This window comes from Condylura cristata, unplaced genomic scaffold (assembly GCF_000260355.1).
Source record: "Condylura cristata isolate star-nosed mole 26May11 unplaced genomic scaffold, ConCri1.0 scaffold00015, whole genome shotgun sequence".
Classification (NCBI taxonomy): domain Eukaryota; kingdom Metazoa; phylum Chordata; class Mammalia; order Eulipotyphla; family Talpidae; genus Condylura; species Condylura cristata.
In genome coordinates this window covers 41,808,471-41,836,313 of record NW_004567116.1, presented here as the reverse complement: position 1 = coordinate 41,836,313, position 27,843 = coordinate 41,808,471, and the positions used below count along the sequence as shown (strand labels likewise).

At 38.3% G+C, this 27,843-nt stretch overlaps 1 protein-coding gene across 2 annotated transcripts; it reads left to right on the top strand.

Moving 5' to 3' along the window:
• The first annotated feature begins 3,635 nt into the window (after positions 1-3,635).
• On the top strand, positions 3,636-26,716 carry ALG8 (ALG8, alpha-1,3-glucosyltransferase). Of its 2 annotated transcripts, XM_004683240.2 has the most exons (13): positions 3,636-3,791; positions 6,580-6,658; positions 9,788-9,981; positions 12,313-12,422; positions 13,479-13,546; positions 16,551-16,677; positions 16,956-17,059; positions 17,808-17,928; positions 20,948-21,087; positions 22,751-22,890; positions 24,150-24,247; positions 24,519-24,591; positions 26,470-26,716. In XM_004683240.2, exons 1-13 carry the CDS (start codon positions 3,697-3,699, stop codon positions 26,699-26,701), a joined length of 1,581 nt encoding a protein of 526 aa, XP_004683297.1. In that variant the 5' UTR covers positions 3,636-3,696; the 3' UTR covers positions 26,702-26,716. The 2 variants fall into 2 exon arrangements, with proteins under 2 accessions (XP_004683297.1, XP_012580510.1); XM_012725056.1 differs by lacking the exons at positions 24,150-24,247; positions 24,519-24,591; positions 26,470-26,716 and having other exon boundaries at positions 3,695-3,791; positions 22,785-22,871.
• The last annotated feature ends 1,127 nt before the right edge of the window (positions 26,717-27,843 follow it).

The window sequence follows — 27,843 nt, the reverse complement described above, 5'->3', positions numbered from 1 at the left end:
TAAATGTTAAACTGCCCTCAGCTGACAGGTGCACAGGGTAGCATAAAGGGAGCTCACGGAAGATTTCCCTGGGGAAATGGTGCATGATCAGAGAGCTAAAGGGAAGAGGGGCAACTAGCATAAGAAGATGTTAAAAACAAAACAGGACTAAAATGGTGTCATTTATACTAAGCCCCATGTCACCAGAGACTTACAGTTTCAGCCAAGAAATGTAATCTTAATCACCTGATCAGCATTAATTAGACAATCTGCCTGACAGACCCCTGCCATCCCATAGAAGGAAAGTAACCTTGCAAGAGTCAACCCACTTCTGGTCTTCTATTGCTTCCTTATCTCATCCCCTTCTGCTTATAATTGTCTTTCATTTTGTACTGCTTCTCAGAATTTTCCTTCTAGCTGCCAAATTGAATGCTGTCAGATTCATGAATCATGAATAAAGTCGATAAGCTCTTTAAATTTTACTCAAATTTTATTTTTTAACAGGAAGAACGCTCCTGGGAAAAAAGAAACAGAATGTGCAAAGGAGCAAAGACAGGAGGGAACATGGCAGGTTGGTGAGGCTGGAGGGAAGTGTATTGGAGGCAAAGAGTGGATGAATGAGAGATATTGAGGACAAACAGACACAATTTTGCAATAGTTAGAAAAACTTTAGCTGGGAGGAGCAGATAACCTGACCAATAGTGGCTGATATACAAAGGGGTGTTATGTATGCTAATGTGTATTTCCACAGATAAAAAGTTTACGACAGATAATAAAATAATAATTCTGGAAGTAGGAGGGTTTGCTTAGCAGCTCAATGAGTCACCACCAGAATACAGTACTTTTCCTCACAACTCTTTAGTCCACGCTTCATTATCAAGTTCAAGGTAGGAAGAATGAGAAAGGGGCAAAATTATGACAACTACTGACACAAACTATGCAACTTCTGTCGACCGACAAATTCCAGATGGAAGGGAAAAGCCCTGAAAAATCAGAATTTCCATTGCTAACTTATGTTATGACCTTCCTTTTTTGTATAATCATAATATCAAAAATATTCTGAGCAACCATCAGTTTGCAACTGGATTGTCTTAGCTTCATAAATTGGCTACTTGGCCGAGTCAAAGTACAAGCCACCCCAGGATAGGAAATTCCTCTGTGTCTGGAGACAAAAGGCAAGCTCCAGGAGAGGTAAGAACCCCCCAGAGCATCAAGACTCCTGGGAAGCTTCCTCGGTCATTTGAAACAAAAAGCAAACCGCTGATAAAATTCCCAGGGCATAAGGACTCATGGACAATTTCCTAACATTATTGACACAGGTTTTGCTTAATGCATCACTAAGTGACTTCCCCTTAATTTACCCTTTTCTTAAACAATCACTAACTACTCTCTGCTGGTCTTAACTAACCTTTTCCTAAAACAAACACTAACTACTCTCTGCTAGCCTTAAGTTAGCTATTACTTTCTCTTTAGAAAATCACTGATGACTCTGCTAACACAATTTATTCCTTCCCTAGGACCCCTAAATCCTTCGCTAACAGCTCATCCTTTCCCAGACCCCTTATCCTTTAAAGTCATAAACATCCATATACATGAAAGTTATCACAAATATGTATAGTCTAGTATGCCATAAGGTGTCAGGAAGAGGCTGACATAAAAGTTCCTTGAGAACTTTTATGCTGACTTCTTAATAACTTACCTGATACATTATTATAATTAATTACTTGCTAAATAGTATAAAGATCTGCTAAAAAGATGGGCAGGAAGACTTGCACCCAACTCCGACTCCCATGTCTTCCTCATGCCTGCTCCCCTTTCCCGCTTCTTGGAATCTCCACATGCCAATGCCTTCCTACCTAAAGGCCCTGCCCTCTGACAGTTTGTTGGGGCGGGTCCAACAAACTATCCCTTTTATCAGGAAAGAAAAACTCTTCCCAGAAACCCCTCAGTAGACTTCTACTTAAGTCTCACTAGACAAAATCGTATCACCAGACCACCCATAGCTGCCTAGGAGCTGGAAGATCAACCATTTAACTTTTCTATATTCTTTAGATGAAATGGAAAAGGGAGGAGCTGAGAATGAGTGTTATGTTAGTCAATTCACAAGGAGTCTGCAGGTGTGGGGCAGGAGAGGTGAGCAGCTAAATATTTGGTGTTGTTCTCTACGTGGATAATAGTAAAAAATTATGAGTTCACTTTTGGATATACTGAGGTTGAGGTAACAAGCTAAATCATGGCCTCCACAGAAATATGTCCTAATTTCTGGAACCTGAGTGCTACTTTAGGGGGAAAAAAAGTACTTTTCAGATGTGATTAAGTTAAATATTTTGAGATAAGGAGATTATCAGGATGAGCCCTAGAAGCCACCACAAGTGTCTTTTTAAGAAGGAGGGGAGATTTGTTTACAGAAAAGTAATAGCTGTGACAATAAGCAGTTAGTAGTAAGCAAGTAGAATAATATAAGGAAAGGACCAAGAAATGTGAGCAACTTCTAAAAGTTTTAGCCTAAGTTTTACCTAAGTTTTAGCTTAGTTAGCTAAGCTCCAGAGCTATGAAAGAATAAATCTGTGTAATTTGTGTTGTTTTAAGTTCATGGCAATTTACTACAGCAGCAGTAGGAAATGAATGCAAGATGCCTTTAAGGCATTTAGGGTACTCCAGGTAGGCAGCTGGAGCTAAGGGCCTGGAGGTGAGGGAGAGGGCTGGGTTTGAGATATAAATGTGAGCATCATATTCACACAGGTAGCATCTGACGTTGTGGGAGGCTATAAACTTTCATGAGGAGAGTGAGTATCACGTTCCTGAGGTGCCTGTCACCAAGATACTTCTCTGAAACATTAAACATTTAAACTGTCCTGGCATCATATCAAGCAATGTACATGCACTGTCATTTAATCTTCACAACTACTTTATGAGGTAAGCTCATTTTTACTTCCTACTTACAGAAAAATGCAATTTAAGGAGACTGTTTATTTATCCAAGATCAGACAGTCCATGAGGCGATGGCAGCAAACTGACTCCATTTCTCCTGCCTTTCCCCACAGCCCTAGTACCAGCAGCACTGACTTGATCAAGGACTTTGTTATACCTAATCAACCAGACTTTCAATTTTAACAAAAGCTGTACTTTTAAGTATGAGAAGCACTAGAATCTAGCATGGCTCCAAAATAGCTTCCACTAACACACAGGTGGGCACTAAGACACTGGCTCAGAGTTCTAGAAACAATGTTTTTCACCTCTGTCTGTCTGCTCAGGCCTTTCTCTACCTGGAGCTAATACTCCCTTTCAGATGTCCAGATTAAGCGCCGCTAATACTTTCAGGTACTTTTAGCCACTATAATTTTAGGATTACAATTCTGTCTCCTCCCCTAGCAGGGGGTCGTCTCTGGAGCAAAGTGAGGTAAACTCATTTTCCAATGCCTGACAATGTCCACACTCAGATGCACAGCAAGTATTTGAACGCAAGTAGCAGTCGCGACTTAACTTATCGCCGTAGACTGCGGCGCAGGCGCAGCGGGACGCTGTCAATAACCCGGGTGTGAGGCGAGCGGCTGTAGCGCTGGGAGCGGGAGATTTAAACGCGGAACTCGGGTCCCCGGCTGACTCAGCCGCGGGGCGCATGCGCCTGGCCCCCGGGCCCCACCTCAGAGGACCTATCCGCATGCGCGGGGGACCGGAAGCGGATCAAGTTAGTCAAATGCGCGCAGCGCTGCTGCAATGGCGGCGCTCGGATTCCCGACGAGTGGTGGCAATTGGTTTTCGGCTTTGGCGCTCGGGGTGACTCTCTTCAAATGCCTTCTCATCCCTACCTAGTAAGGGACCCGCACGGCCTGAGGCGAGGCAGGGAATCCCTGTGGTCGGTCAGGGCGGGAGAGAAACGTAGATGCTCCTGGGTTTGAGGAGCAAAAGGGGAAGTTGAAGTACGGTCGCCCTTAGTTAAAATCGCGGATTGCTGGTTACTGACCCGGGAGCAAGAACATAGCTTCAGATGACTTGATTTAGGTCTGATGCTCTTGGACTGTAATTTTTTTGAGCCTCTTGGACCTCATCCTTAATACGCAGGACACTCAACCTCCACCGTTCATTCAGCGGCTACTGATCGCCTGACTCTTCTCGTCCTTGCCTTTGTAATTAGGGGCTGATTGATCAGCACGAAAGTTTCAGATTGTGATAAGATCTGTAAAAGAAAGTGGTGGCTACTGGACAAGGTTTTGCTCCTTTTCGGAGGTGATGTTTAAGTGGATGTGAAGGAGAAAAAAAAAAAGGAGTGTGAAAAACAGCTTAAACATAAACATAGGAGGGAGTATGTACAAAGGCCCGGTGGTAGGAAGGAACTTAATATTCCATTATGGCTAAAGAGCAATAAGGGAGGAAGAAAGTGACACAGGATGCAGTAGGCAGTGGCCAGGTCACACACAAGGCCCGCTACTGTCTCTGAAAATTAGCTATGGGCCAAAACCAGTATCTGTAAGGGGACTAGCAAGGGGTCTTGGGTATCAAGGAAGGTCTCGGAGGAACTTCGAGACCCGAAGACACATCTAGGATCCATCTCTTTGTGACATATGGATGCTTTTCGGTTGAATACATACTGGAAATGAATTGCTGGATCATCAGATCAGTTTTGAATTGTGGTGTTGAGAAATTTGTTGGAAATTTAGGTGACATGTCAGGAGGTTGAAGGTCTCCAGAAATCAGGGAAGAGACCAAATTTGCATATCTTGATTTAGGAGTCAACATTGATGCCAGTAGGTACTGTTAATTTAACCCTTGACCCAGCAAGGGTTCTTGTTATACAAAGCCACAAAAAGGAATTTGCAGACTTTTTAGATAAGCAGAGAGTTTAAGAAAGTAAATTTTATTTAAAGGAAGAAAGTATGGACTCCCAAGAGTATTCGACCCTTTTTTTTCTCCTCTCTGTTCTTAAGAGTTTACCTGCCCTCTCAAGTTTCACTTTTTTTGTTTAGTCTTCCTGGACTTTCTGATCTCTTCTCTGGAGTATATTTTGGTTTGCACTCCTTAGAATTTGCTGTCCTTACCTCAGAAGCCTCTTTAACTCTCCTGAAATCCCTGCCTGTACTGTCCCTGAAACATCTCCTTAACCGTAACCTATCATGGGACTCATGGTGACACAGATGCTAGTGGAAGCTGCAAATGTTCAGCGCACAGTACATTGCCTAAATAAAAGAACCTTGAAATGAACGTGGAGGCCATCGACATTTACTTGAATATCAAAATGGAAAGCAGTGAAGGAGATACACAAGGGGTTGACTAGTAGGAGACTCAGGAGAGACCACTGTAGAAAGATTAAAATATTAGAAAGTATAAGTCAGATTTTGCTGTGGAACTCATTGTTAACTTTGGTGAGCAGTTAATTCAGTGAGAATATATTGAGCCCATCCATAGATCAGATGCTGTTAATGTAAATGGGAGATACAACAGTGGACAAACAAAAAATCTATAAAGGGAGAAGATCAGCAGAATATACCATCCTAAAATATGCCTCTTTGACATAAAAATTCTTTGGGGCTGATGATTTTGAGAAACTACAGACACAGGAGGTTCTAAGAAGATAGAAGTTATTCTTCTGTAAGGGAAATTTACATTAGAAGAGGGGTCTATATCAGAAAGAGCAATGGCCAGTGATAACTTTTTCACCTGAGAGACTTAACTGCCTGGCAAGGCAACCCTTATCAGATATTTCCTCTTCTGAATGGTCTTTCACCTCTGTGAAGCCCTATATCCCTATGCCTTTGTTTAGTTCAAGGTGGTATTTAAACCAACTTTTTTTGATTGCTGTTGTTACATTTAATTGTTATTTATTTTAAAATGTCATTGCATTATACTTTTATTGCAGTAATTTTGGTTTGTAACACTGTACATATTTTAGGAGTATAGGTCCATATCTCTTCAAATGTATGTTATGACGCCATACCCATAACCGAAATACCAATCATCCTCCTCTGTAGTCCCATCTGTCCAACTTTTGAGTCTCGTCTGTCTCTTGGGGCTGTCATACATGATTTTTAAAATTTTTGACTCATTAATATGTCAATTTAATTTTTAGACCAGCCAAAGAACCTAGAATGTAGAGAGGGAAATTGTCCTCCCCTATAAGGGATGTGCTTGGTTATATTTTTATATATGCAATAAGGAGGATGACAGTAAATGGGGAAAATTTAGAGACTTGGGAAAGTCAGTGCAGAGACCTTTTCTGTCTAGTAAATATACATTCATCCTTGAAGATCCAACTTGTGTGTGAGACCTTTTCCAGCTAAAGAATCATAATTGTTTAAGAACAAAGGTACTTTACCTTAAGCAACAGTTTAAAGGCCACACTTAAGGAAAAGTATAAGCTTTGGTCAGCCCTTTAGATGCGGACAGATCCTTTGCACATGATTGTAAATCCTCAATTTTTCCAGAAGGTGTGACCTTCAGATAAGTGAGATCTTTCAGAATTATGTAAAACCTGTTTTTATCTTTAGGATAGTGACCTGTGAGTGCATAGGGGGGTGTCAGTACACTTTAGCGCATAATTATAAAAATGTGAAATGAAATTAGTGTTACAGAATCTCATTTTATTCATCTAATTGTTTCAAATAGCCATTCCACAGATTTTGAAGTACACCGAAACTGGCTTGCTATCACTCACAGTTTGCCAATATCCCAGTGGTATTATGAGGTAAGTTTTAATTTTCACCTTTGTGAGTTTTTTTTTTTTTTTCTTCTTAAGGTAATGTGAAAAAAATATTTTCCATGTGATTATAGGTCTAATTAATCTTTACAAAAATTGTGTTCTTTCCTCATTTCTGTCTTGTGTTCTTTCCTCATTTCTGTCTCCTGACAGTACTAAATCCTTTTCCTTCAAAGTGAGTTTCCTGGTCCTCCCTGGTGGTTAGGGTTTAAGTCTCAATGCTATTACTGTTTGAGCCTGATTTCAATCTTGATTCAGTCGTCCATTTTTGGGCATTTGGATTGTTTCCACAGCTTACCTACTGTAAATTGTGCTGCAATAAACAGGGTTGCAGGTGTCCTTTTGAGTTAATGTTTTAGTGCCCTTTGGGTAGATTCCTAGAAGTGGAATTGCTGGATCATAGGGAAGATCCATTTAGTAGTTTGAGGAACTGCCACACAGCTTTATAGTGGTTGAACCAGTTTGCATTCCCATCAGCAATGTAGGGGAGTTCCTTTTTCTCCACATCCTCCCCTTTTTTTCCACATCCTCACCAACATTTGTTGTTACTAGTTTTTTTAATATGTGCCATTCTCACTGGTATAAGGTGGTATCTCATTGTGGTTTTGATTTGCATTTCCCTGATTACAAGTGATGTTGAACATTTTTTCACATGCCTGTTCACCATTTGCATTTCTTCTTTGGAAAAGTTTTAAGCTCTTCTGCCTATTTTTTGGCTGGGTTACTTACTTTGTTTTTGTTGAGCCTCAGTTAGCTCTCTGCAGATATTTGTGATCATTCCCTTACCATTAGTATTGTGTGCAAAAATTTTCTCCTAATCAGTCAAGTCTCTCTTTGTTTTGCTAATGTCTCTTTTGCTGTACAGAAGCTCTTTAATTTGATATAATCACAGCTGTTTATCTTTTCCTTAATTTTCTTTGCTTTAAGTGATGTGTCTTTAAAGATGTTACTGATATGTATGTCATATAGTGTTTGCCTATATTTTCTTCTGTATATTTTATGATTTCAGGTCTGATGTCTAATTCTTGAATCCATTTTGAGTTGGTTTTAGTACATGGTGTGAGGCAGTAGTCTAGCTTCATTCTTTTGCAGGTAGCAGTCCAGTTTTCCCACAACCACTTAATAAACAAACAGTCTTTGTTCCATTGCATATTCTTTGCTCCTTTGTCAAAGATAAGTTGCTCTTAATTCTGTGGGTTAATTTCTGGGGCTTTCTAGTCAATTCCATTAGTCTCTGAGTCTGTTTTGTTCCAGTACCATGCAGTTTTAATTATTGTGGCTTCCCTATTTTACTTAAAGCATATCAATAAGTCAGGAAGATAAAGTAGAAAAAACTTTTTTTTAAAGATTTATTTATTTATGCATCCAGAACTGGGGTACAGGGCAGAGGTGCAGGTACGGTGAGAAAATTCACCAGAGAAAGAGAGTGGAGAGTAGAGCAGGCAGATAAATGAAGCACACTGCTGAGGGGAGCAGCGGACAGGCCAGGGGAGGTCTGCCACGCCATGTGGGATCATCACCATGTGGGAATTGAACTTGTGTGAAGTGACTTTAGCCTCTAGTGCTGTGCTTTAACCCACTGCGCCAACAGGAAGGGCCCAGAAAAACCTTTTAAACTTCCAATAAAATAGTCAGCTCCTCAAGGGCAGAATGGGTCTGAGATAGAAGTTAACTGGAAACTGCAGCTGGTAATAGGGTCTAACCTGATATTTAGTTTCATGGAATTACATGGGACAAACTTTTAAAAAATACTCATACCCTAACAAGAAAACATCTTTGAGCTTTCACTACTTACTGTGTCTTTACTTATAAATTATAAAGGCACTCCTCTATTAAATAAAATTTAAGACTGAGATTAAAAAACTTGAATTTTTTATCTTTTCTGTAGTTCAGTGGCTTTTCTTGTTTACATGCCACATTAGAAATTTGGGATTAGAGAAGGAATTTTTCAAAGAGGAGTATTTAATGGATGAGGTCATAGCCTGAGAACCCTAGAGAGAGACTAGGCCTCAAATCTGAGGCTTCTGCATACCTGCAGGGGGAGTAAACAGGCTACTTATGAGGACCTAAAATTGCCACTCATTAATACCAGCAACAAAGACCTAACAAGTGATTTATCTGAGATTTCTTATCTCATTTTATACCAGAGACCCTAAATAGTAGGTCTGTCTATTTATTCACCTGGATAATAATGAATCTTAAGTACACTTCAGTAGAGGAGTTTTCCATTGAAACGGACAACAATGATTACTGTTTCGACTCTCCTAGGTAAAATTTCTAGGTTTAGTTTGAAGGACTTTTTATTGGGAATAGTTATAAATTTTAAAATAATAATAAGTAGTATTTATTGATACTAAATCTGTATCTGGTTCAATGTTATACATATTGTATTTAATGTTTAGTACAGTAAGCCATGAGGTAGGTCTTGAGACTTAGAGAATTCAACCAGAATATTAATTTCTTCAAGTTCATGTATCTTTTATGTGATTTGTATTTTCATTTACTCATTAATAATTGTTCATTTGTTTAACTAATTAATATTTAATAATTAATACACCAGGTACCTCTGTACAAAAATGACAGAATGGTTTCTACTCTCAAAGGTCCCATGATCTAGTGAAACAAGATAAGTAGCATTTGTGTAGCATTATGATATTTATGACTATATTTGCTATGCTTTATCCCATTTAATATTCATAATATATTTTGCAAATAGAGAAATTGAGTCTCTGAAACAACTTAAGCCCAAGCTGGTATATCATTTCTTGAGCATTGTTATATTTAGATGACTAGCACCATGTCATAACCCAGCTTATTATTGTAATTTCCTTTGCAGTATAATTGGTTCTATTTAAGAAAGTTGAAGACCATACTAGGTAACTTAAGTGTTATTATGTGTTTAGCTCATTTTTACATAGAAATTACTCTATATTCCTAATATATATAAGACATTTTAGAAGCAGTTTTATTCATATGCTTTTTAAAGACCAGAGAATGAAATTTTTGCAACCTTTTTATTTATTTATTGCAGTCTTTTTATTTTTTACCATTTTTATTAGTTTTTACAGTCTTTTATTAGTTTTATTCAGTTAAGTTCTGCTTCTACTTTTACCACAGGCAACTTCAGAGTGGACGTTGGATTATCCTCCCTTTTTTGCATGGTTTGAATATGCCCTGTCACATGTTGCCAAATATTTTGATCAAGAGATGCTGGATGTCTATAATCTGAATTATTGCAGCTCACAGACCTTACTTTTCCAGAGATTTTCTGTCATCTTCACAGATGCACTCTTTGTGTATGCTGTTCACGAGTAAGTCTGAGAATGTTATTGTGTGGAAGATTTGATGAGTTACTTTAGTATTTTTTTTAAAGATTTATTTGTTTATTTATGTATTTATGCATACAGAACGGGGGTGCAGACCAGAGGTGCAGGGGTGGTGAGAAGATTCACCAGAGACAGAGTGGGGAGCAGAACAGGCAGATGGACAAAGTAAGTGCACTGCTGAGGGGAGCAGTGGGCGAGTCAGGAGAGATTTGTCATGCCATGTGGATCACCTTCAGGGCGGTGAATCGAACTCTCATTGAAGCGGCTGTGGCTAGCTTGCCGTGCTGCATCCTAGCCCATTGTACCACCAGGAAGGTCCCAGAGTTACATTAGTATTAACTAGTATTGATTTGTTCCTGATTGGAGGGAAGCATAAGTTTATATAACTTACTGATTAGGGCAAACTAATAACAATATGTTTGAAAGCCATAAAAATATACTTATAACAATGATAGCAAAAATGATAAGAGATGAAAATGGAAGTATCCTGTTGAAATATCTGAAGTAATATGAACTGGTAAAATGTAATATAAGTATAGGGGCCCTCCCTAATGGCGCAACAGGTTAGGACTCAGAACTGCAAGTTGGCGGCAGCCACCTCAGTGCAAGTTCGATCCCCAGCCCTGGAGGTGACCACATGGCGTGGCAGACCTCTCTTGACCCGCCCGCTGCTCCCCTCAGCAGTATACTTCGTCGATCTGCCTGTTCTGCTCCCCACTCTGTCTCTGGTGAAGTCTCTCATCACCCCTGTTTCTCTGGCCTATACCCCAGTTCTGTATGAATAAATAATCTTTTAAAAAAATCTTTAAAAAAAATGTAGTGTCAGTATAAACTGTAAAAAGTTAATTATAACTTTAGAAGCCAAAGGTAAACCATAGGGGAATAAAAGAAAACAAAATAGTATAGGTAAAAAGCAAATGGTGGAAATCACACTTAATACTAAACATTTTAATTAGTGTAAAAGAAGTTGAATGCATATATATGTAGAACGTCTTGATCAGTGGCTTCCACATAGAAGCCAACCAGTCAATGTTGGTTTCAATTCTGTCCTAATACTTAAGCCTGCTAGTGTGAATGTGACAGAGCACTAGCTAATAGCTAGTCAGTGACCCTTGTCATATATAAATGGAACATTTCTGTTTGTGAGGCCCTCTGTTTTGAACCCTTGTTCCATTCAGTAAAGAGTCCCCTGAGAATGTTTTAGCCCCGGCTCACTCTCATTGCGTAACTCCTGTTGGACATCCTAAGTTTCAGTCTTTTTACGACTTGGCACAAATTGGAAGGGGAGGTAATTTGTATTGCATGCCTTACTTTTGGGTTCATGGTGACTTTTTTTTTTTAGTTTTAGTTTTTTTAACTCAAAATGTTTTAATTCAAGCTCCCAGGGAAAGTGTGTGCAGGTTGAAAAAGACATTTCTATTCTCAGTTTAGTAGGAGTGGCTAAATAAAGTATAAATTGTTGAATCTGTGTGCCAGTTTTCAGAACCAGACACTATGTACAGATTATTGTTTTGGTTGGTTTTTCTCGATTACTCTGCAAGGTCACTATTTCTATCAGAAACCTGAGGCTCTGTGAAAGAAAAGCAACTCACCTTTTGTTATAAGGCATCATTTTAATTTCATCTTTATTGTGCCTATTAATTGTTTTTAATTTGTTTTAGAATTTATCAGTATTCAAATGAAGCCCATTTTAAAATCTTTTTTTAAAAATAATACATCCTGATGTCAAAGTTTTGGAAAACAGAAAAGCATATGCATAAAATAATATGAGCCATACTCCTCCACCTCTAGCTGTCATTATCTACATCTTAGTACATATTATTTCAGCGCCCTTTCTGTGTCTGAATATAACTTTTATGACATAAAACTGGGATCATACTGTTACCCACCTATGATCACTTCTATCTTGGCCTTTAAAACTGTACATTTTTAGGTAGGGTTTCTTTTAATTATTTGAAGCTTCAACTCTATTCCTAGTTTGTCTAGTATGAGAGTATATAATTTAGTGTTACTGCATTCTGGTCTGAATTTTTCACTCTTAACTGAAATAGCGTATGCTCTCTCAATTTTCAGGATCTTTACTTTTGAGTTGTTGGTGACTATTTTTTTAATTTTTAGTTTTATTAACTGTTTATAGAACTGATTTTTGTTAGAAATTTGATCTATGTTTCTGCCACCACCCTTTTAAGGTGTTAGAATGTCAGATTTATGGGTACTAATAACGTGTATCACTGTATCAATATGCTCTGAAAATTCTGTTATATTCTAATGAAAATCAAAGTTGTTTCTGATTCTTTTCCTGATGTTTAAATGTAGGTGCTCTAAGTGCATTGATGGAAAAAAAGCAAGTAAAGAGCTTACAGAGAAGCCAAAGTTTATTCTATCAGTTTTACTGCTGTGGAACTTCGGATTGTTAATTGTGGACCGTATCCTTGACATTTTTTACACTATTCCCTTACTTACTTTAATATATGCTAAGAATAAGATTATTTTTATAATGATTGTGAAATACGTGTTTTGTTTTTTAATGGTATGTGGTGGATTAGTGGGTTTTCAAACTGTGGTCTCTGTCCAACTTGGGTTTTTAGAACATTTGTCCCTGAAAATTTGGTGGTGATATGTAAGAATCAGTTGAACTACCAGTCAAGCAGTATACTGGGATTTGTCAGCTGTCTTCAGATTAATCTAATGTGTGTGTGTGTGTGCGTGCGTGCGCGCGCGTAACCAAGTAGTTTTCACACACATTTTAGTTACCTTTTAATAGAAACAGCATAATCAGTATAGCTTATGGGAACAGGAAGGCTCTCTTGCTTTTCTGTTTTCTTGGCTTACCACATATTAATCAGCAAAACTCTTAAATCCAGAGGATCTGAGTGTATATAAAATCCTTGAAGTAGAGCATAATATTTTACAATTTTTATAAAAGTAGCTTCATGCAAGGGAAACACCTAGACTTTCGTTTAAATCTAATGTGGAATGAAATCCTAGTTATGTGGCTAAATCAGCTTTAGGCTATGAGTAGATTGATACCTCTGAGCTCTAATTCCCTCACAGGTTCAGCCTGAGGCTTAATAGGATACACTGTACTAAGCAATGGAGTGCTGTGTGTTAATGGTCTTCAGTAGCTGTTAAGAGCTTCCTTTCGCATCCTTAATTTTAAAAAACAAAACAAATGTCTTGCTCTTCAGCTGCTGGGTCTTTAAGGTGAAAAAAAAATGGAGAAGTTTCCTAGCTTTCTTATTAAACATATTTTTTTTTTTACCCCTGTGATTATCCTTGGCACTACATAAATTTTAGTTGAAGAATTTGTTTCACAATTTTACTGTGTATAGGAAACATATTTATAGAAGTTCAAACTAGTAGTGCTATTTTGTCTTTAACTTACCCGTTAAGAAGTCACTTGTAACTTTTATATTTGATCTGCTGCCATAGTTCATTGTAAATTTGGTGTCATCTGTTGTCTTTCCTTGACCTAAATCCAGACATTCACTTCCAGTATAATGGCTTTTTATTTGGGTTAATGCTACTCTCCATTGCAAGATTATTTCAGGTAAACACGAAATAGACTAATTTTTCTATTTTACTTCTTGAGTTTGGTTTTTAGCTCATAAAGTCAGCAATATAGTGGGTGATGAGTAAACAGTGTAGCAATTGTTTTGAGTAGCCAAGGACTACAGACATTTCTATTAAGTATTTCTCAAAAATTCCATCTTTGTTTTTGACAATAACTTTCTTCATTTTACATATGTGAAAATTATATTACACCAGTTTGTTCAGTGTGGCAGTTCTGAAATAAACTTGAATGTCTACGTTTGGTTCAGCTCATTTCTTTGGAAATGAAATTTTCACGCATGTTAGCAATATGGTCACTATGATGATGCAATTTTACCACCAGAATGTAGCATAGGGTAATAGAAAGTATAGGATTTAGAATCGGAAGACCTCACCTGAAATCCTATCTAACCCTGATAATCTGTGTGTCTGTCAGAGGTTATTCAAATGCATTGAGTGCTTCATATTAAGTACATTGTATATAATATCTTTTTTTTTTTCAAGATTGATTTATTTGTGCATATACAACTGGGATACAGGCCAGAGGCTCAGGGGAGGCGAGAGGCTTCACCAGAGACAGTGGGGAGCAGAACAGGCAGATCGACGAAGTACACTGCTGAGGGGAACAGCGGGCTGGTCAGGAGCCGTCTGCCACACCATGTGGTCACCTCTAGGACAGGCGGGAATCGAACTCATGCGGAAGTGGCTTTAGCTTCTCAATGCTGTGTTTTAACCTGCTGTGCCACCAGGGAGGTCCTGTATATAATGTCTTTAATAAATCTCACAACTATTCTACAAAGTTGTTATATTTATTATCTTCCCTTTTAGAGGAAAAAATGAGGTTCAGTTTTTGGGCCTCTGAATCTCAGATTGGGGTTTGTTAATCGCCAGAGAATTTTAATACACTATCAGGTTTGGAAACCTTTAACTCAAGGAGAGTCATTTAACCCTTTCAATCTCAGTTTATGACCTTAAAATGAAATTTACCACTTCGTATATTTTTATTTCTAAGGTGGGGCTTCACCTCACAGGAACTTTGGAAAGATCAATAATCTATTTAAATTTCTTTGTCATTTACAACTGTCTGGATACATTTTTTTCTTTAAACCATAAAAAACCGCATAGTACTTATTGATGTACAATGAATGTTGGATAGTTACTGAATAAAGCTTAGTCATAAGACAGCTAGACCATCTGTGAAACCTAAATTTTGAAACATCCCATTCTTTTTCCTGATCTTCCTAACTCATATTTTCTAGACTACACGTGATGAGACAGTGAGGGAAAGAACTTGTCCTCTCATTTGGGTTAATGCTTTGGTCCCTTTGGCAGTTTTCCTTGCTGAACTTGAGGAGCATTAGCTTATTTGATCCTTCCAATTCTGTGAAGTAGGTAGAATTCAGACTTCTTTAGCTATAGTCAATTTGATTTTTAGGCTAGAATACTTTTATTTCTTCTAGGTAGTATTTTAGAATCAGTACTATACTTTATTTCTTCAACCTAATGATGCTATATTTAACCTGATTTTTTTTTTTTTTAAGATTTATTTATTTGTGCATACAGAACTGGGGTACAGGCCAGAGGCTCAGGGGCGGTGAGAGGCTTCACCAGAGACAGAGTGGGGAGCAGAACAGGCAGATCGACGAAGTACACTGCTGAGGGGAGCAGCAGGCGGGTCAGGAGAGGTCTGCCACGCCATGTGGTCACCTCCGGGGCAGGCGGGGATCGAACTCATGAGGAAGCGGCTTTAGATTCTCAGTGCTGTGCTTTAACCTGCTGCGCCACAAGGGAGGGCCTAACCTGATTTTTAAGGTTTATATGATTCTTAACAAAAAAAGACTTAAATGGTTCTTTGGTAGCACAGCATCATATGTATTTCTTCATATGATCATTCCTAGCTGCTTTCTGAAAATTAACTCCAGCTATTGTAAAACCCTGGTGGGGGATTGGGGGGAATGGGTTATTACAAGGGTATGACTTATTTGCATTTTGCTTCCTTAGAAGGAATTTGTAACTTGTTATGATGTTAGATCCTATATCTTATCATCAAGCAGAGTACCAAACAAGTATTTGTTGAAACAATAAAATATATGACCCACTAGTCTCAATATAAAGGTAACTGGACACTTGCTTATATTCTCTTTCTATTACATGTAAACTATTTACCTGAATTTTAAAAACTTTTTATCATATCAGAAATCTTTTTTTTAATCAGAAAGTGTAAATCATATACTAAAGTAGAAAAAAATAGTATAATGACTGCCACACAGGATTTTTTTTTTTTAAGATTTATTTACTTATGCATACAAAAACTGGGATGTAGGCCAGAGGTTTGGAGTGGGGGCTAGAGAGGATTCACCAGTGACTGAGTGGGGAGCAGAATAGTCACACCTACTGAAATACATTGCTGAGGGAGCAGTGGGCAGTTCAGAAGAGGTCTGACTTGCCATGTGGGTTAGGTTCCTGACTGAATATTGAACTCATGCTGCAGTGACTGGTTAGAGCTTGATAGCACTGTCTTTAACTCCTGCACTGCCAGGGAGGCCCTGCACAGGATTATTTTGAAACATACCCCAGAGGTCAAATTTCAATCACAAAGTCATATCTTTTAAAATCTGTGTTGTTGTGGTAAAATACACATAAAATCTACCACCTTAATCATCTTTGGGTACATAGTGCAGAATGTTCATTATAATCACCATGTTGTGCAGCTAATCTCCAGTGCCCTTTTTTTTTTAAACAAACTAATTTTAAATTCATAAGAAACTAACAAGGTCAGTACAGAGAATTCCTGTACCCTTCACCCATTTCTCCCTAATGTTACATGTTACCTAACAATGACATGTTCATCAAAACCAAGAAAGCAACATTGGTACATTCAGATTTCACCAGTTTTCCCACTAATGTCCTTTTTCTGTTCCAGGATTCAATCATGAACATTACCTTATTGCATTTAGTTTATCCTAAAATTTAAAGTGATATTTCCTTTCTAAATCTTCTAGAAAAGACATGTGGAAGGAGCATTTCTCTTTGCTGTTCTCCTTCATTTCAAGCACATCTACCTCTATGTAGCACCAGCTTATGGTGTTTATCTGTTGCGATCTTACTGTTTCACTGCAAATAAGCCAGGTAAGTTTTAGCAACAATAGCAAAGTCTTTATTTCATTTTTCTTTGGTTTTGTGGCATAGGGAGAGGGTTTTATGAGATATAACAGACATTGCTCAGTTACTGATTCTGTAGCTCCTTTCCCATTTAGACTTTCCTATGCTCTTGCTGCTTGGTAAGATTGGTGTACCATCAAGAGACACTTGAGTTTTAGTGCACAGTATAAGTTGCTTATACACTGTGTAAGCATACGGTATAACTTTCCATGCTCCTTACTAATGATTATGTTCCTTTTCTCTAGATGGATCTATTCGATGGAATAGTTTCAGTTTTGTCCGTCTTATTTCTCTGGGACTGATTGTTTTCCTAGTTTCTGCTCTTTCATTGGGCCCTTTCCTGGCCTTGGTAAGTCTCCTGTTTTTTATGAAATAATACATTTCTTGTTGTTAGAAAAATTAATAAAACCAAGAATATATAAGCAAAACTCCTTATTTACTTCTCCCTTGTATAAGTCCTCAAAAATAAGATGATATTCTTTCAAACATTTTTTTGTATATATTCCACTAAATATGTGTATATATTTGTATGTTTTACATATGTCACACATATAATCGATCATTACTCTCAGATTCCTTATTTGCTGATTTATTTGCAAAAAATTACTTGTCACCCCAAAATCAGTATTCATGGCAAGTTCAGTCACTCTCTAACAGCAAGTATTGCTTAGAATGTTAGATGTGCTCCATAAATATTTCCTATTTTCTCTTCTTCCCTAACGCTGAACTCAGTTAATTATAATTTCTGCTAAAATTGAAAAGCACTGCATCATTTTTGCCTTCCTTGCTGTCCCTTTCTCTTTAATAAAACTGGGTGAGCTGCATTGTGTTCTTCACGCCTTGTAAATTCTTCCTGCGTTATTTCAAAATAGTGTGATCTGGTATTCAGAGTATTTCCATGTATCTTGTCCCATTCGACAAATGAGGTTAGATAAAAAGAGGTTCTGTGAATTGCTGTGGAGCTTACAATGGCTTACTTGCAAAAAGGAACACTAGATCCCAGATCTGTAACTTTCTGTGTTCTATGCCATAGACAGTTCCTTCATTCCTTCTTGAATTTAGAAAAGACTGATCACTGTTTAATCTCTTTTCAACAGAACCAGCTGCCTCAAGTCTTTTCTCGACTCTTCCCTTTCAAGAGGGGCCTCTGCCATGCTTATTGGGCCCCAAACTTCTGGGCTTTGTACAACGTTTTGGACAAAGTACTGTGTGTCATTGGTATGGTAGCAAGCCTTCTTGCTTAGACTGTGAATATTGAAAAGGCTAGTCACATTGAGAAATGGAAGAGCCTGCTTTTTTTTTTTTTTTTAAGATTTTATTGTTTATTTATTCATACAGAACTGGGGTACAGGCCAGAGATGCGGAGGGTGAGAGGATTCACCTGACAGAGTGGGGAGCAGAACAGGCAGATCGACGAAGTACACTGCTGAGGGGAGCAGCGGGCAGGTCAGGAGAGGTCTGCCATGCCATGTGGTCACCTCCAGGGCCAGCCACTGCTGAGGGGAGCAGCGGGCAGGTCAGGAGAGGTCTGCTGTGCCATGTGGTCACCTCCAGGGCAGGCGGGGATCGAAATCATGCAGAATTGGCTTAAGCTTCTTAGTGCTATGCTCTAACCCGCTGCGCCACCAGGGAGGGCCATCCTGCTTTGTTTTTTTTTAATGAAGTTGAACTGTTTGTTCTGTAGCCCTGCATTTCAGCTTTCAGAATGAATAGGGGACTGCAGTAAACAGACTACACTCCTTGTAAAAGCTCATCGTGGTGATGAGTTGTCAATCCTTTCCTGAGGAAAAACAAATTTAAAATGTAGCCATTTTTAAAAGGTACTCGTCCCTTAAGCAAAACATTATTCAGTAGTTAACCCTACTTTTAAACTTAAATATGTAAAGAAGTAGGTAAGTAAATGTGACTTTGGATATTAAACTAATTTTTTTAAATATATGATAGTCATGCATGAGATGAAAAACCCAGGCAGTTATTTTTAACGTGGGTTGTAATGAAAAATAATTTATATCTTTAGACGGTTCTGCTGAAAATAATTTACTTTGGGATAAATCATAGTTTCTCATTGTGACTACAGCCTGGCTTGATGGGAAATGGCAGAGGTTTGACAAACTTCTGTAATGGGTCAGATAGTTTAGGCTTTGCAAGCCACCTAAAGGGAAACAGTGGAAGGAGGCAGATTTAGACCTTTTATTTATTTATTTTTTTAAGATTTATTTATGCATACAAGAGCTGGGTGCAGGCCAGAGGTATGAGAATGAGAGGACTTACCACAGAACAGTAGGAAGCAGAATAGACAGATCTACTGAATATACTGCTGTAGGGAGCAGCATGGTGGACAGGAGAGGTCTGAAAAGTACTCGTACTTTCTGCATCATGTAAAGCCAGGTGACAGGCTGGATTTGACCTTGGGCTGGTATTTGCTCATTTGCTGGTTTGGAGGTCCCTCTGCTAGCAAATGGACAAGTCATTTGATTCGTCTAATCTTGCTCTCATTACTGTTATGAAGGAATAATGGTACTTTACCTGTCGTAGGCAGTATGTTGTGAGAAATGTGTGCTGAAGTAAAGAATAGCTTGCTTATCAGTAGCAGGGGCTTTGGAGACAGAGAGACCTATGTTCAGTTCACCAGTTACCTGTGTGACTTTAAGCGCGTTACTCTACTATGTGTCTCAGGGCTAAAAGTAATGACTGCAAAGCCTATATATGGTGAATGCAACTTAAAGTTCCCTACTTAAGATGCAAATATGTAGGGAACCTTAAGTTGGTGTTATCCTATACCCTCAGTGAATCCAGCCTTAATGGACATTTTATCCATAAAGAGTAATGGATGGAACTAGAAGGGATCATGCTTAGTGAAAAAAGCCAGAAAGAAAAAGAAAAACACAGGTTTCACTCATCACAGGAATGTAAGGGTCAGGAAAAAAAAAAAGTAATTGTAATAAAGTAAAAACAAAAATCAACCAACAACTATAAACCAGAGACATTCTACGGAGCAGGAGAAGGGAGTAGCATCAAGACTGGGGCAGGATGAGTGCACAGGACTAAGGTGATGGCACATGGGTGAAGTGACGCAGCTTACAATTGACATGCAAAAGTGTCCAAAATGAAGAAAGATGTAAATATATATATATAATTTTTAAAAGTAATTTCTTAACATTTATATATTTTAAAAATCTTTAAATAACTGATGTGGTATCAGATACAAAGGTGACTTGTTATTCTGAATTAGAAAATTGATTTACCTCACCTTGTATATATATCTCAAAGCTATCTGAATTGGAATGTTAGGTGACTATGTTCCAGGGAAATAATTATGAGCTCTAAGAGAGAATCAGCAGGCTAAAGGGAAAGGGGAGATGAGTGAATAGAGATTATCTTGCTAGTCTAACCTTTCCTACATTTCACAGATTTTGAGCAGCACCACCCAGAGGCATACAGTGCTCAGGCTACCCCTTGACTGTCCTGTGAGCTTCTTTGGCCTGAGGCTTCATCATTCTCAGGCTCGCTTCATTTAGTAGTTCTAGGAGAGTGCTGGGATAAGAAATGAATCATTTCTGCCTTTAAGAAACCCAATATAAGAAAGGAAATGAATACATAAAGAGATACAATACAATGGAAGAACACTGGAAAGAGACATGTACTAGGTGTAACTGGCCCAGAAGGAAATCAGCTCTACTTCTTGATTTAGTTTTCTCAGATGAGTGAATAAATTAGAAGTTAACTTCATGAAGTGAATGGGTTATTGTAAGCTAAACCTGTTGAAAAGAATACAGATGTTGAGAGTGGTATATCAGTTCTTATGGTCAAGTCACTTTTAACAAAAATCGGGTGGGGTAAATGAAGCCAGAGAGGTAGAAGGGAATCGCTTGTGGAAGATTCTGTGCCATTCTTAACTGGATGTCCCTGTAGGCAGTGAAGGTTTCAAAGCTGGGGTGTGATATCGTCAGACCTGCCTTTTAGAAAGCTCATCTCAGAGATGAGAGCAGATTGTTAATCATGTTGCCTACCAGCAAAGTTCCTGTTAAGTTGCACAGATTCTCTGTGCCGGTGCAGACAGCTACTTTACATGGATAATCTCAAGACCAGAGGCATTTTAGTAAAAGAGAAATGAGTCATAAAATCTTGACTTGAAGTATCAATAAGATTTAATAGCTTATTTTTTTTCTCAGAATTGATTGGTAAAATATACTACGTCATTGATAAAAATAAAATAAACCCTCTGCTTACTCTGTAGGTGTAGAACTGAAACTTCTTGATCCCAACAAGATTCCCAAGGCCTCAATGACAAGCGGTTTGGTTCAGCAGTTCCAGCACACGGTTCTCCCCTCAGTGACTCCCTTGGCCACCCTCATCTGCACTCTGATTGCCATCTTGGTAAGACTCACTTATTGAGTCTCCCCTCCTCTTTTGTAGGTCCAAGAAAATTTTAACTTACAAGCTTTCCCAATTTTAACATTGAGGTTTTTTAAAGATTTTATGTATTTGTTTATATATGTATGTATGTATGTGTGCATGCATGTGTGTGTGTGTGTAGGTGTAGGGTGTGGGGCTTAGAGGATTCACCAGAAACAGTAGGGAGCAGAACAGGGATATGTACTGAAATACACTGCTGAGGGAAACTGGGGGCAAAACAGGAGAGGTCTGCTGTGCCATGCAGGTCAGCTCCCTTGCTGAGGATTGAACTCTGGCCATCACAGTGGGCTTTTGTAGTGGTAGTACCAAGACTTAAGCCCTAGGCCACCAGGGAGGCCCCTTAACATTTAAGTTTTTCAGTTCCTGGCTGTAATCCTGCCTTCTTAACAACTCTTAGGGTAACTTTGATGGTGATCTGGAAGAATGACTGCTAAAGCCTTTGTGAGAGATTCTTGCTATCTGTGTATGCTTGGATGAGGGGAAAAGAAAAGCCTAGGGGGCATGGACCATGCTGTGGAGAAACAGGACAATGTTTTTAGGAAGGACATCCAGGTTTTTTGTTGTTGCTTTTATCTTTAGCTGACTAATGGAATTCATGGATATTTTTTCTTGATGATGAGTTGTTAAGAGTCAACAATGGCTTTTTGTGCATCAAATAATCTTCTCTGATTCAGATGCTGTTAGAGGCATCCAGTTATTTTCATTTGTTAATGCTCATGAGACCCTCAATTTTATAATACAATTTTAGTAGCAGTCAATATAAACAACACAGTCCTATCTACAATGACACTTAGCTTTAATTTTTTTTCTAAATAACCAAAGCTAACAAGATACCTAACTCTACTTAGCTATGAGGCAGGTACCAGTTGGTCACTAAGCTCAGCTGGCCTACTTGTTCACCTGTTCTAGCAGAGGTAAAAACTTTCCCAAAGCCTCAGCCTTGTAAGCAGTACGGGGGTTCAGTCCAGCCCACAAAGCTAGGTGTTCATATATTAATCTGGTAAAATCTGGTTTATTATTAGCCCCCAAATATCTGTAAACTTTTTTTTTTTTTTAAAGATTTATTAGTACATACAGAACTGGGGTACAGGCCAGAGGCTCAATGGTGGTGAGAGGCTTCACCAGAGATAGTGGGGAGCAGAACAGGCAGATCGACGAAGTACACTGCTGAGGGGAGCAGCGGGCGGGCCACACCATGTGGTCACCTCCGGGGCAGGCGGAAATCGAACTCATACGGGAGCGGCTTTAGATTCTCAGTGCTGTGCTTTAACCCGCTGCGCCACCAGGGAGGGCCCATATCTGTAAACTTTTGTACTCTGACTAATAGGCTCGGTGACCATGAAGATGTAATTAATGGTTTATTTTCAGTATTATTTATCAGTTACTATTAACTTTGATGAGTTGATTGATTTTAATCAGTTAATATAATTTCCAAAGACCTTTTTTCCTGAGAAGTTGTTTCATGTTGGCTTTTGGCAGACTGTTCACAAAGTATTGAATTGTGGAGAATAGTGTAATATCTGCTGTTTTTCAGAGATGATGCCAGTTGTATGCACCTGAACAATGTTTCTGTGAAATCTATTTTAAATGATACTGAAGTTTTATCTTTGCCTATTGTTCCTAGCCCTCTGTTTTCTGTCTTTGGTTTAAACCCCAAGGGCCCAGAGGCTTTCTCCGATGCCTGATCCTTTGTGCTCTGAGCGCCTTCATGTTTGGGTGGCATGTCCATGAAAAAGCCATACTCCTGGCGATCCTTCCGATGAGGTAAGGGTCCATTCTGTCAGCATTCTGGCATATTTCACAATGATCCTGTTGTTTCCATTTGATTTGTGCTATCTTGACATGTTCAGTGGGATGGACAAGCAAGTTATAAAGGAACAAACTTAGACAAAGACAGACCAGGAATGCTTAACTTGGGGTCTTTGCATGCCTGAAGGTTTTGAGGTTACAAAATTGTATGTATTATGTATTGCTTTTGCATTTTCTTTTGAAAAGGATGTTGTAGTGATTAAGAACACTGACACCAGATTCTGGATTTTGAGTATGGAAAAGTATGGGTTGTGGTATCATGACAATTGTGAAAATAATGTCCCACATTCTTGTAATTGTTGTTAAAATAAAGACTTAAGTCCATTGTGGAATAGTACCTAATGTTTGCATAGCACTTCAACTGTTATTTTGGGGTTTTGTTTTATTTGTACTCTGTTGAGCCTCACAGTCACCTTTAAGTAATTAGGATAAATAGATAACCCTCTTAATATCCGTAGAAACTGGGGCTTAGAGAGTTGAAATGACTTACCCATAGCCACATAGCTAGTTAGGAGAGTTAGGACTTAACATTGTTATCTTAAAATATTGAAGCTTAGGCCCTTACCACTGTGCCATTATAAAAAAATAAAAATTAAAGGCACTTTAAGTACAGTGTTTTCCATCTAATGTATTATAATTGAAACCAAGTATGGATAACTAAATAGTAGTAGAATTGACCTTTTTTCTTGAGGTTTTTCTTAAATTCTGAGAGACCTCATTTAAGCTCTGAAAGAATATTAAGTGAATTTGTCAAGTTGATTTATGGCTTGTCTGAGTTCACTTAGCAACTTGGAGTTTCCTAGTTAAAAAAATAGGACAAGACTTGTAATGCTGTATTTAAAATTCATACTGAACACCAGCAGGTACAGAGTCTTATACAAGAGAAGAGCTACAAAGTTGGAAATGAAACCCTAAATCCTGTTACCAGACTACAACCCCGAGGCAGCGCTCAATCTCACAACATCCCACTCTTTGTAGAAAGCCACGTTCTTGTTTGAATATTCCCTGGTTCATTGTGGTACATTATTCTACCACTTAAAATTTCCAACTATAAAAATAATATTATCGATTGATTTGGACTTGTAGCAAGGTCAGTATGTTATTTTATGCTTAAGCTAGTTCTGGCAACAGTAATAGATGAAGTTTATTTAAATCATTTGCAAGTGTAAGTTTCAGTTGTTTTAAGGAATTATTGTTAGAATTTTTATTTTTAGCCTTTTGTCTGTGGGAAAAGCAAAAGATGCTTCGATTTTCCTGGTTCTGACCACAACAGGACATTATTCTCTCTTCCCTCTGCTCTTCACTGCACCAGGTAAATAGCTTCTTTTTAGAGAGATATATTTAACTGCTATGCCTTTTTCTTCTGGCCTAGAGATCAATACTATTTGATTTAAACAACATTAAAACCCCTTGGAAGAAGCAAACTCAACCTCTAATTTGTCCCTAATCCTCAGTGTATTGAGATGTTACCAAAAAATGCATAGTTAAGCTTAAAAGCTTTACTAGCCCTATATAGTTTTATCAAGGTGCTTAAGTATCATAAACTTTCTCTTATCGACTAACTTTTTTTTTTCTTTTAACAGAACTTCCCATTAAAATCTTACTCATGTTGCTATTTACCACCTATAGTATTTACTCACTGAAGGCTCTATTCAGGTAATCAAAAGAAATACCTTTAAAATTATATTTACTCTTGTGAAATGTTTACTCCTACATGGTCAAATGAACCTTTTAAACTTTTTTTTTTCTTTAAAGATTTATTTATTTGTGCATACAGAACTGGGGTACAGACCAGAGACTCAGGGGCGGTGAGAGGCTTCGCCAGAGTGGGGAGTAGAACAGGCAGATCAACGAAGTACACTGCTGAGGGGAGCAGTGGGCGGGTCAGGAGAGGTCTGCCATGCCATGTGGTCACCTCCAGGGCCAGCGGGAATCGAACTCATGCAGAAGTGGCTTTAGCTTCTCGGTGCTGCGCTTTAACCTACTGCGCCACCGGGAGGGCCTAAACTTTTATTTTTTTTAAAAAAAGATTTATTTATTTGTGCATACAGAACTGGGGTACAGACCAGAGGCTCAGGGGCAGTGAGAGGCTTCACCAGAGACAGAGTGGGGAACAGAACAGGCAGATCGACGAAGTACACTGCTGAGGGGAGCAGCGGGCGGGTCAGGAGAGGTCTGCCACGCCATGTGGTCACCTCCGGGGCAGGCGGGAATCGAACTCATGCGGAAGTGGTTTCAGCTTCTTAGTGCAGTGCTTTAACCCGCTGTGCCACCAGGAAGGGCCTAAACTTTTATTTTTTTAAGTTATAGAGGTGGGGGAATAAGTTATAATCATAGAATAATAACATAACAAGAAATTGGCAAATAGAGGGAGAAATTACTCATCATCTTATCACTCTAACATGATAACATAGGTTGCTAGGTTTTTAGTTTGGGGGAATATTTGAGAAGGAACTACTAAGCTTAAATTTAACTAAAAACTGAAAAATGGAAACTAAAATACTCATTATGAATAAGACCACATGAATATAAATAGAGCTTAAAGTTAAAAGATGTAAAAATTCTAGTTTTTGAACTATAGCTGGATTTTTTTTTTCTCAGCTTCCATGTCACATTATTTGTGCAATTTTTTTAAGCTTGCTATGGTTCATATCTAATTGTGGTCTTAATTAATTTCATTAAATTAATTATGACCATATGACCCAGGAGTTCTGGTCTTAGGAATATATTTAAAAGAGTTGAAAACAAATACTCAAACAGATATTTGTATACAAATAGTAATTGCAGCTTTATCCCACAATAGCTAAAAGGTAGAAGTAATACAAGTGACCACCAACAAATGAGTAGATAAACAAAATACAGCATATGCTTATGGTAGAATTATTCAGCTAGAAAGAATAAAGTTCTGATAATATGCCTCAGAAGAAACTTTGAAAAATTAGACTAAGTGAAATAAGCCAAGCACAAAAGGATCTCTGCAAGAGCAAATTCATAGAGAAGGGAAGTAGATTAGAGGTTAGGGCAGGGGATGGGGATAGCACGGGGGTTATTGCTTAATATTTGTGGAGATTCTCTCTGGGGTGTTGAAAATGTTTTCAACATTAGATGGTGATTATCATTGTGTGATATTGTCAGTGTACCAAATGATAATCATATACTTAAAAATAGTGAAAGTAGCAAGTTTTGCGGTATTTTACTAAAATCAAAAGAAAAATCACACACTTTAAAGACCCTGAATTACATGTTGTAACCATAATCTTATTTCAGCATTCACAGAAATACTGAATACTTTTCCAAATGCAGAGCTAACATTGAGCTTCAGCTGCTGGACAACATAGGTAGATGTTGGTAAATTAGGATTATTGAGGAACTGCTAGAGTTATCATTTTTTCCCTAAATGTGAAATTTAATACATTTTGACTCTGGCTTTAGCCGAACTTCACATCAAGATAGTGCAGGTGGAAAGCTTTAGCTGAAACATGTTTGCTACAGCAGAATGACTGATCTAAAATCAGACTTTTCTTTTTTCTTCAGAAAAGAAAAATCTCTTTTTAATTGGATGGAAACTTTCTACCTCCTTGGCCTATGGCCTCTGGAAGCCTTCTGTGAATTTTTATTCCCTTTCATCTCATGGAAACTGAAGTACCCCTTTTTCCCTTTGTTATTGACCTCAGTGTATTGTGCAGTGGGTATCACATATGCTTGGTTCAGAATGTATGTTTCAGCATTGACTGACCTTCCTGTTGGCAAGACAAAGAAGCAATGAATGAAGGAACCACTTGGATGTATTCCAAGCAATTAAATTATTTCATGGAAAATTAATCAGAACTTGAAGAAAGTTCCTGGTGGCATGAGCCATTCATTTCAGTAGGCCTTTTGGGGGATCATTCTTCCTAACTTGGTTGGCCTTGCCCACCCTAGCAACCCGATTATCACCATGGTGAGAAGCAACCTGTCCTCCATAAGCTGTGAAGCACATCTGAAACAAATCTTGCCTTTCCTCACTAAAATTGAGATTGTACAGATTCTTGCTCAAGGCAAGAAGGGATTCCAAGCAACAATGTACTGTTTGTCTATGATAATCTTGTGCTAAGGAAAATATAAATAAAATGCCATTTTGTATTTCTGCACAAAAGTATTTTGGATCTTCACCAGCTTCTCCATTTTCCTGTTGGCATGCACACAGATGGTGTACTGTCCTCATTCTGTACACCTTGTTCCAGGAGATTTTTTTTTTTCACTGAATTATACAATGACAATACTTGCAAAGCCAGGAAGAATAATTGATGAACTGGTTTGGCCTGACAGCAGAGACTATAAACCACATCTACTCTATATTGAGTTAAGGACAACTTGTACAGTTTTTTATTCTAACAACAAAACACTATGATCAGACTGTAGCTTCTCAAACTTTCCTCATGTGAATGAATTTAAATGGGTTTTGGTTTTGTCTTCCCCCTTCCTTAAGAGTACTACATCTTTCATCCAAGATCCCAGATTGTCCAAAATCTGCCCCACATTTAAATTCAACCAACACTAGAATTTTTAGATACTTCCTCTGCTCCTTACCCCTTAAGAAGGTCAGAGAGATTCAAGGTCAATGGCATCCTGAGATGCTCATCCAGCTCTCCCATCTCTTAAATTTTGTTTTCCCAGAGCTCTTTTGACTCTCACTGTGGAGACCCAAGGACAGGAAATACAGCCCCTCTAACCTATTCTTACTACAGTCTTTCTTCCACCCTGTGTTACTTTCTCTTCACAACTTAGAAATGCCAGTGTGCTGTTCTGTGCCTCTTGCTTCCTCCCATTCCTGGTGCTTCCTCTCTCTGCTGACTTTTTTACCTTGATTATAGGTAGTGCTTCAAGATTCAACTTAAGTGCTACCATATCTATGAATAAACCACAGTG

What these genes read in the sequence shown, in the direction of transcription:
- ALG8 (XM_004683240.2), top strand. Translation starts at nt 3,697, where the DNA reads ATGGCGGCGCTCGGATTCCCGACGAGTGGTGGCAATTGGTTTTCGGCT. An exon ending in CGGATTGTTAATTGTGGACC is followed by an intron (nt 12,423 to 13,478) that starts GTATCCTTGACA and finishes ACCTAAATCCAG; the next exon opens with ACATTCACTTCCAGTATAAT. An exon ending in CCATTGCAAGATTATTTCAG is followed by an intron (nt 13,547 to 16,550) that starts GTAAACACGAAA and finishes TAAATCTTCTAG; the next exon opens with AAAAGACATGTGGAAGGAGC.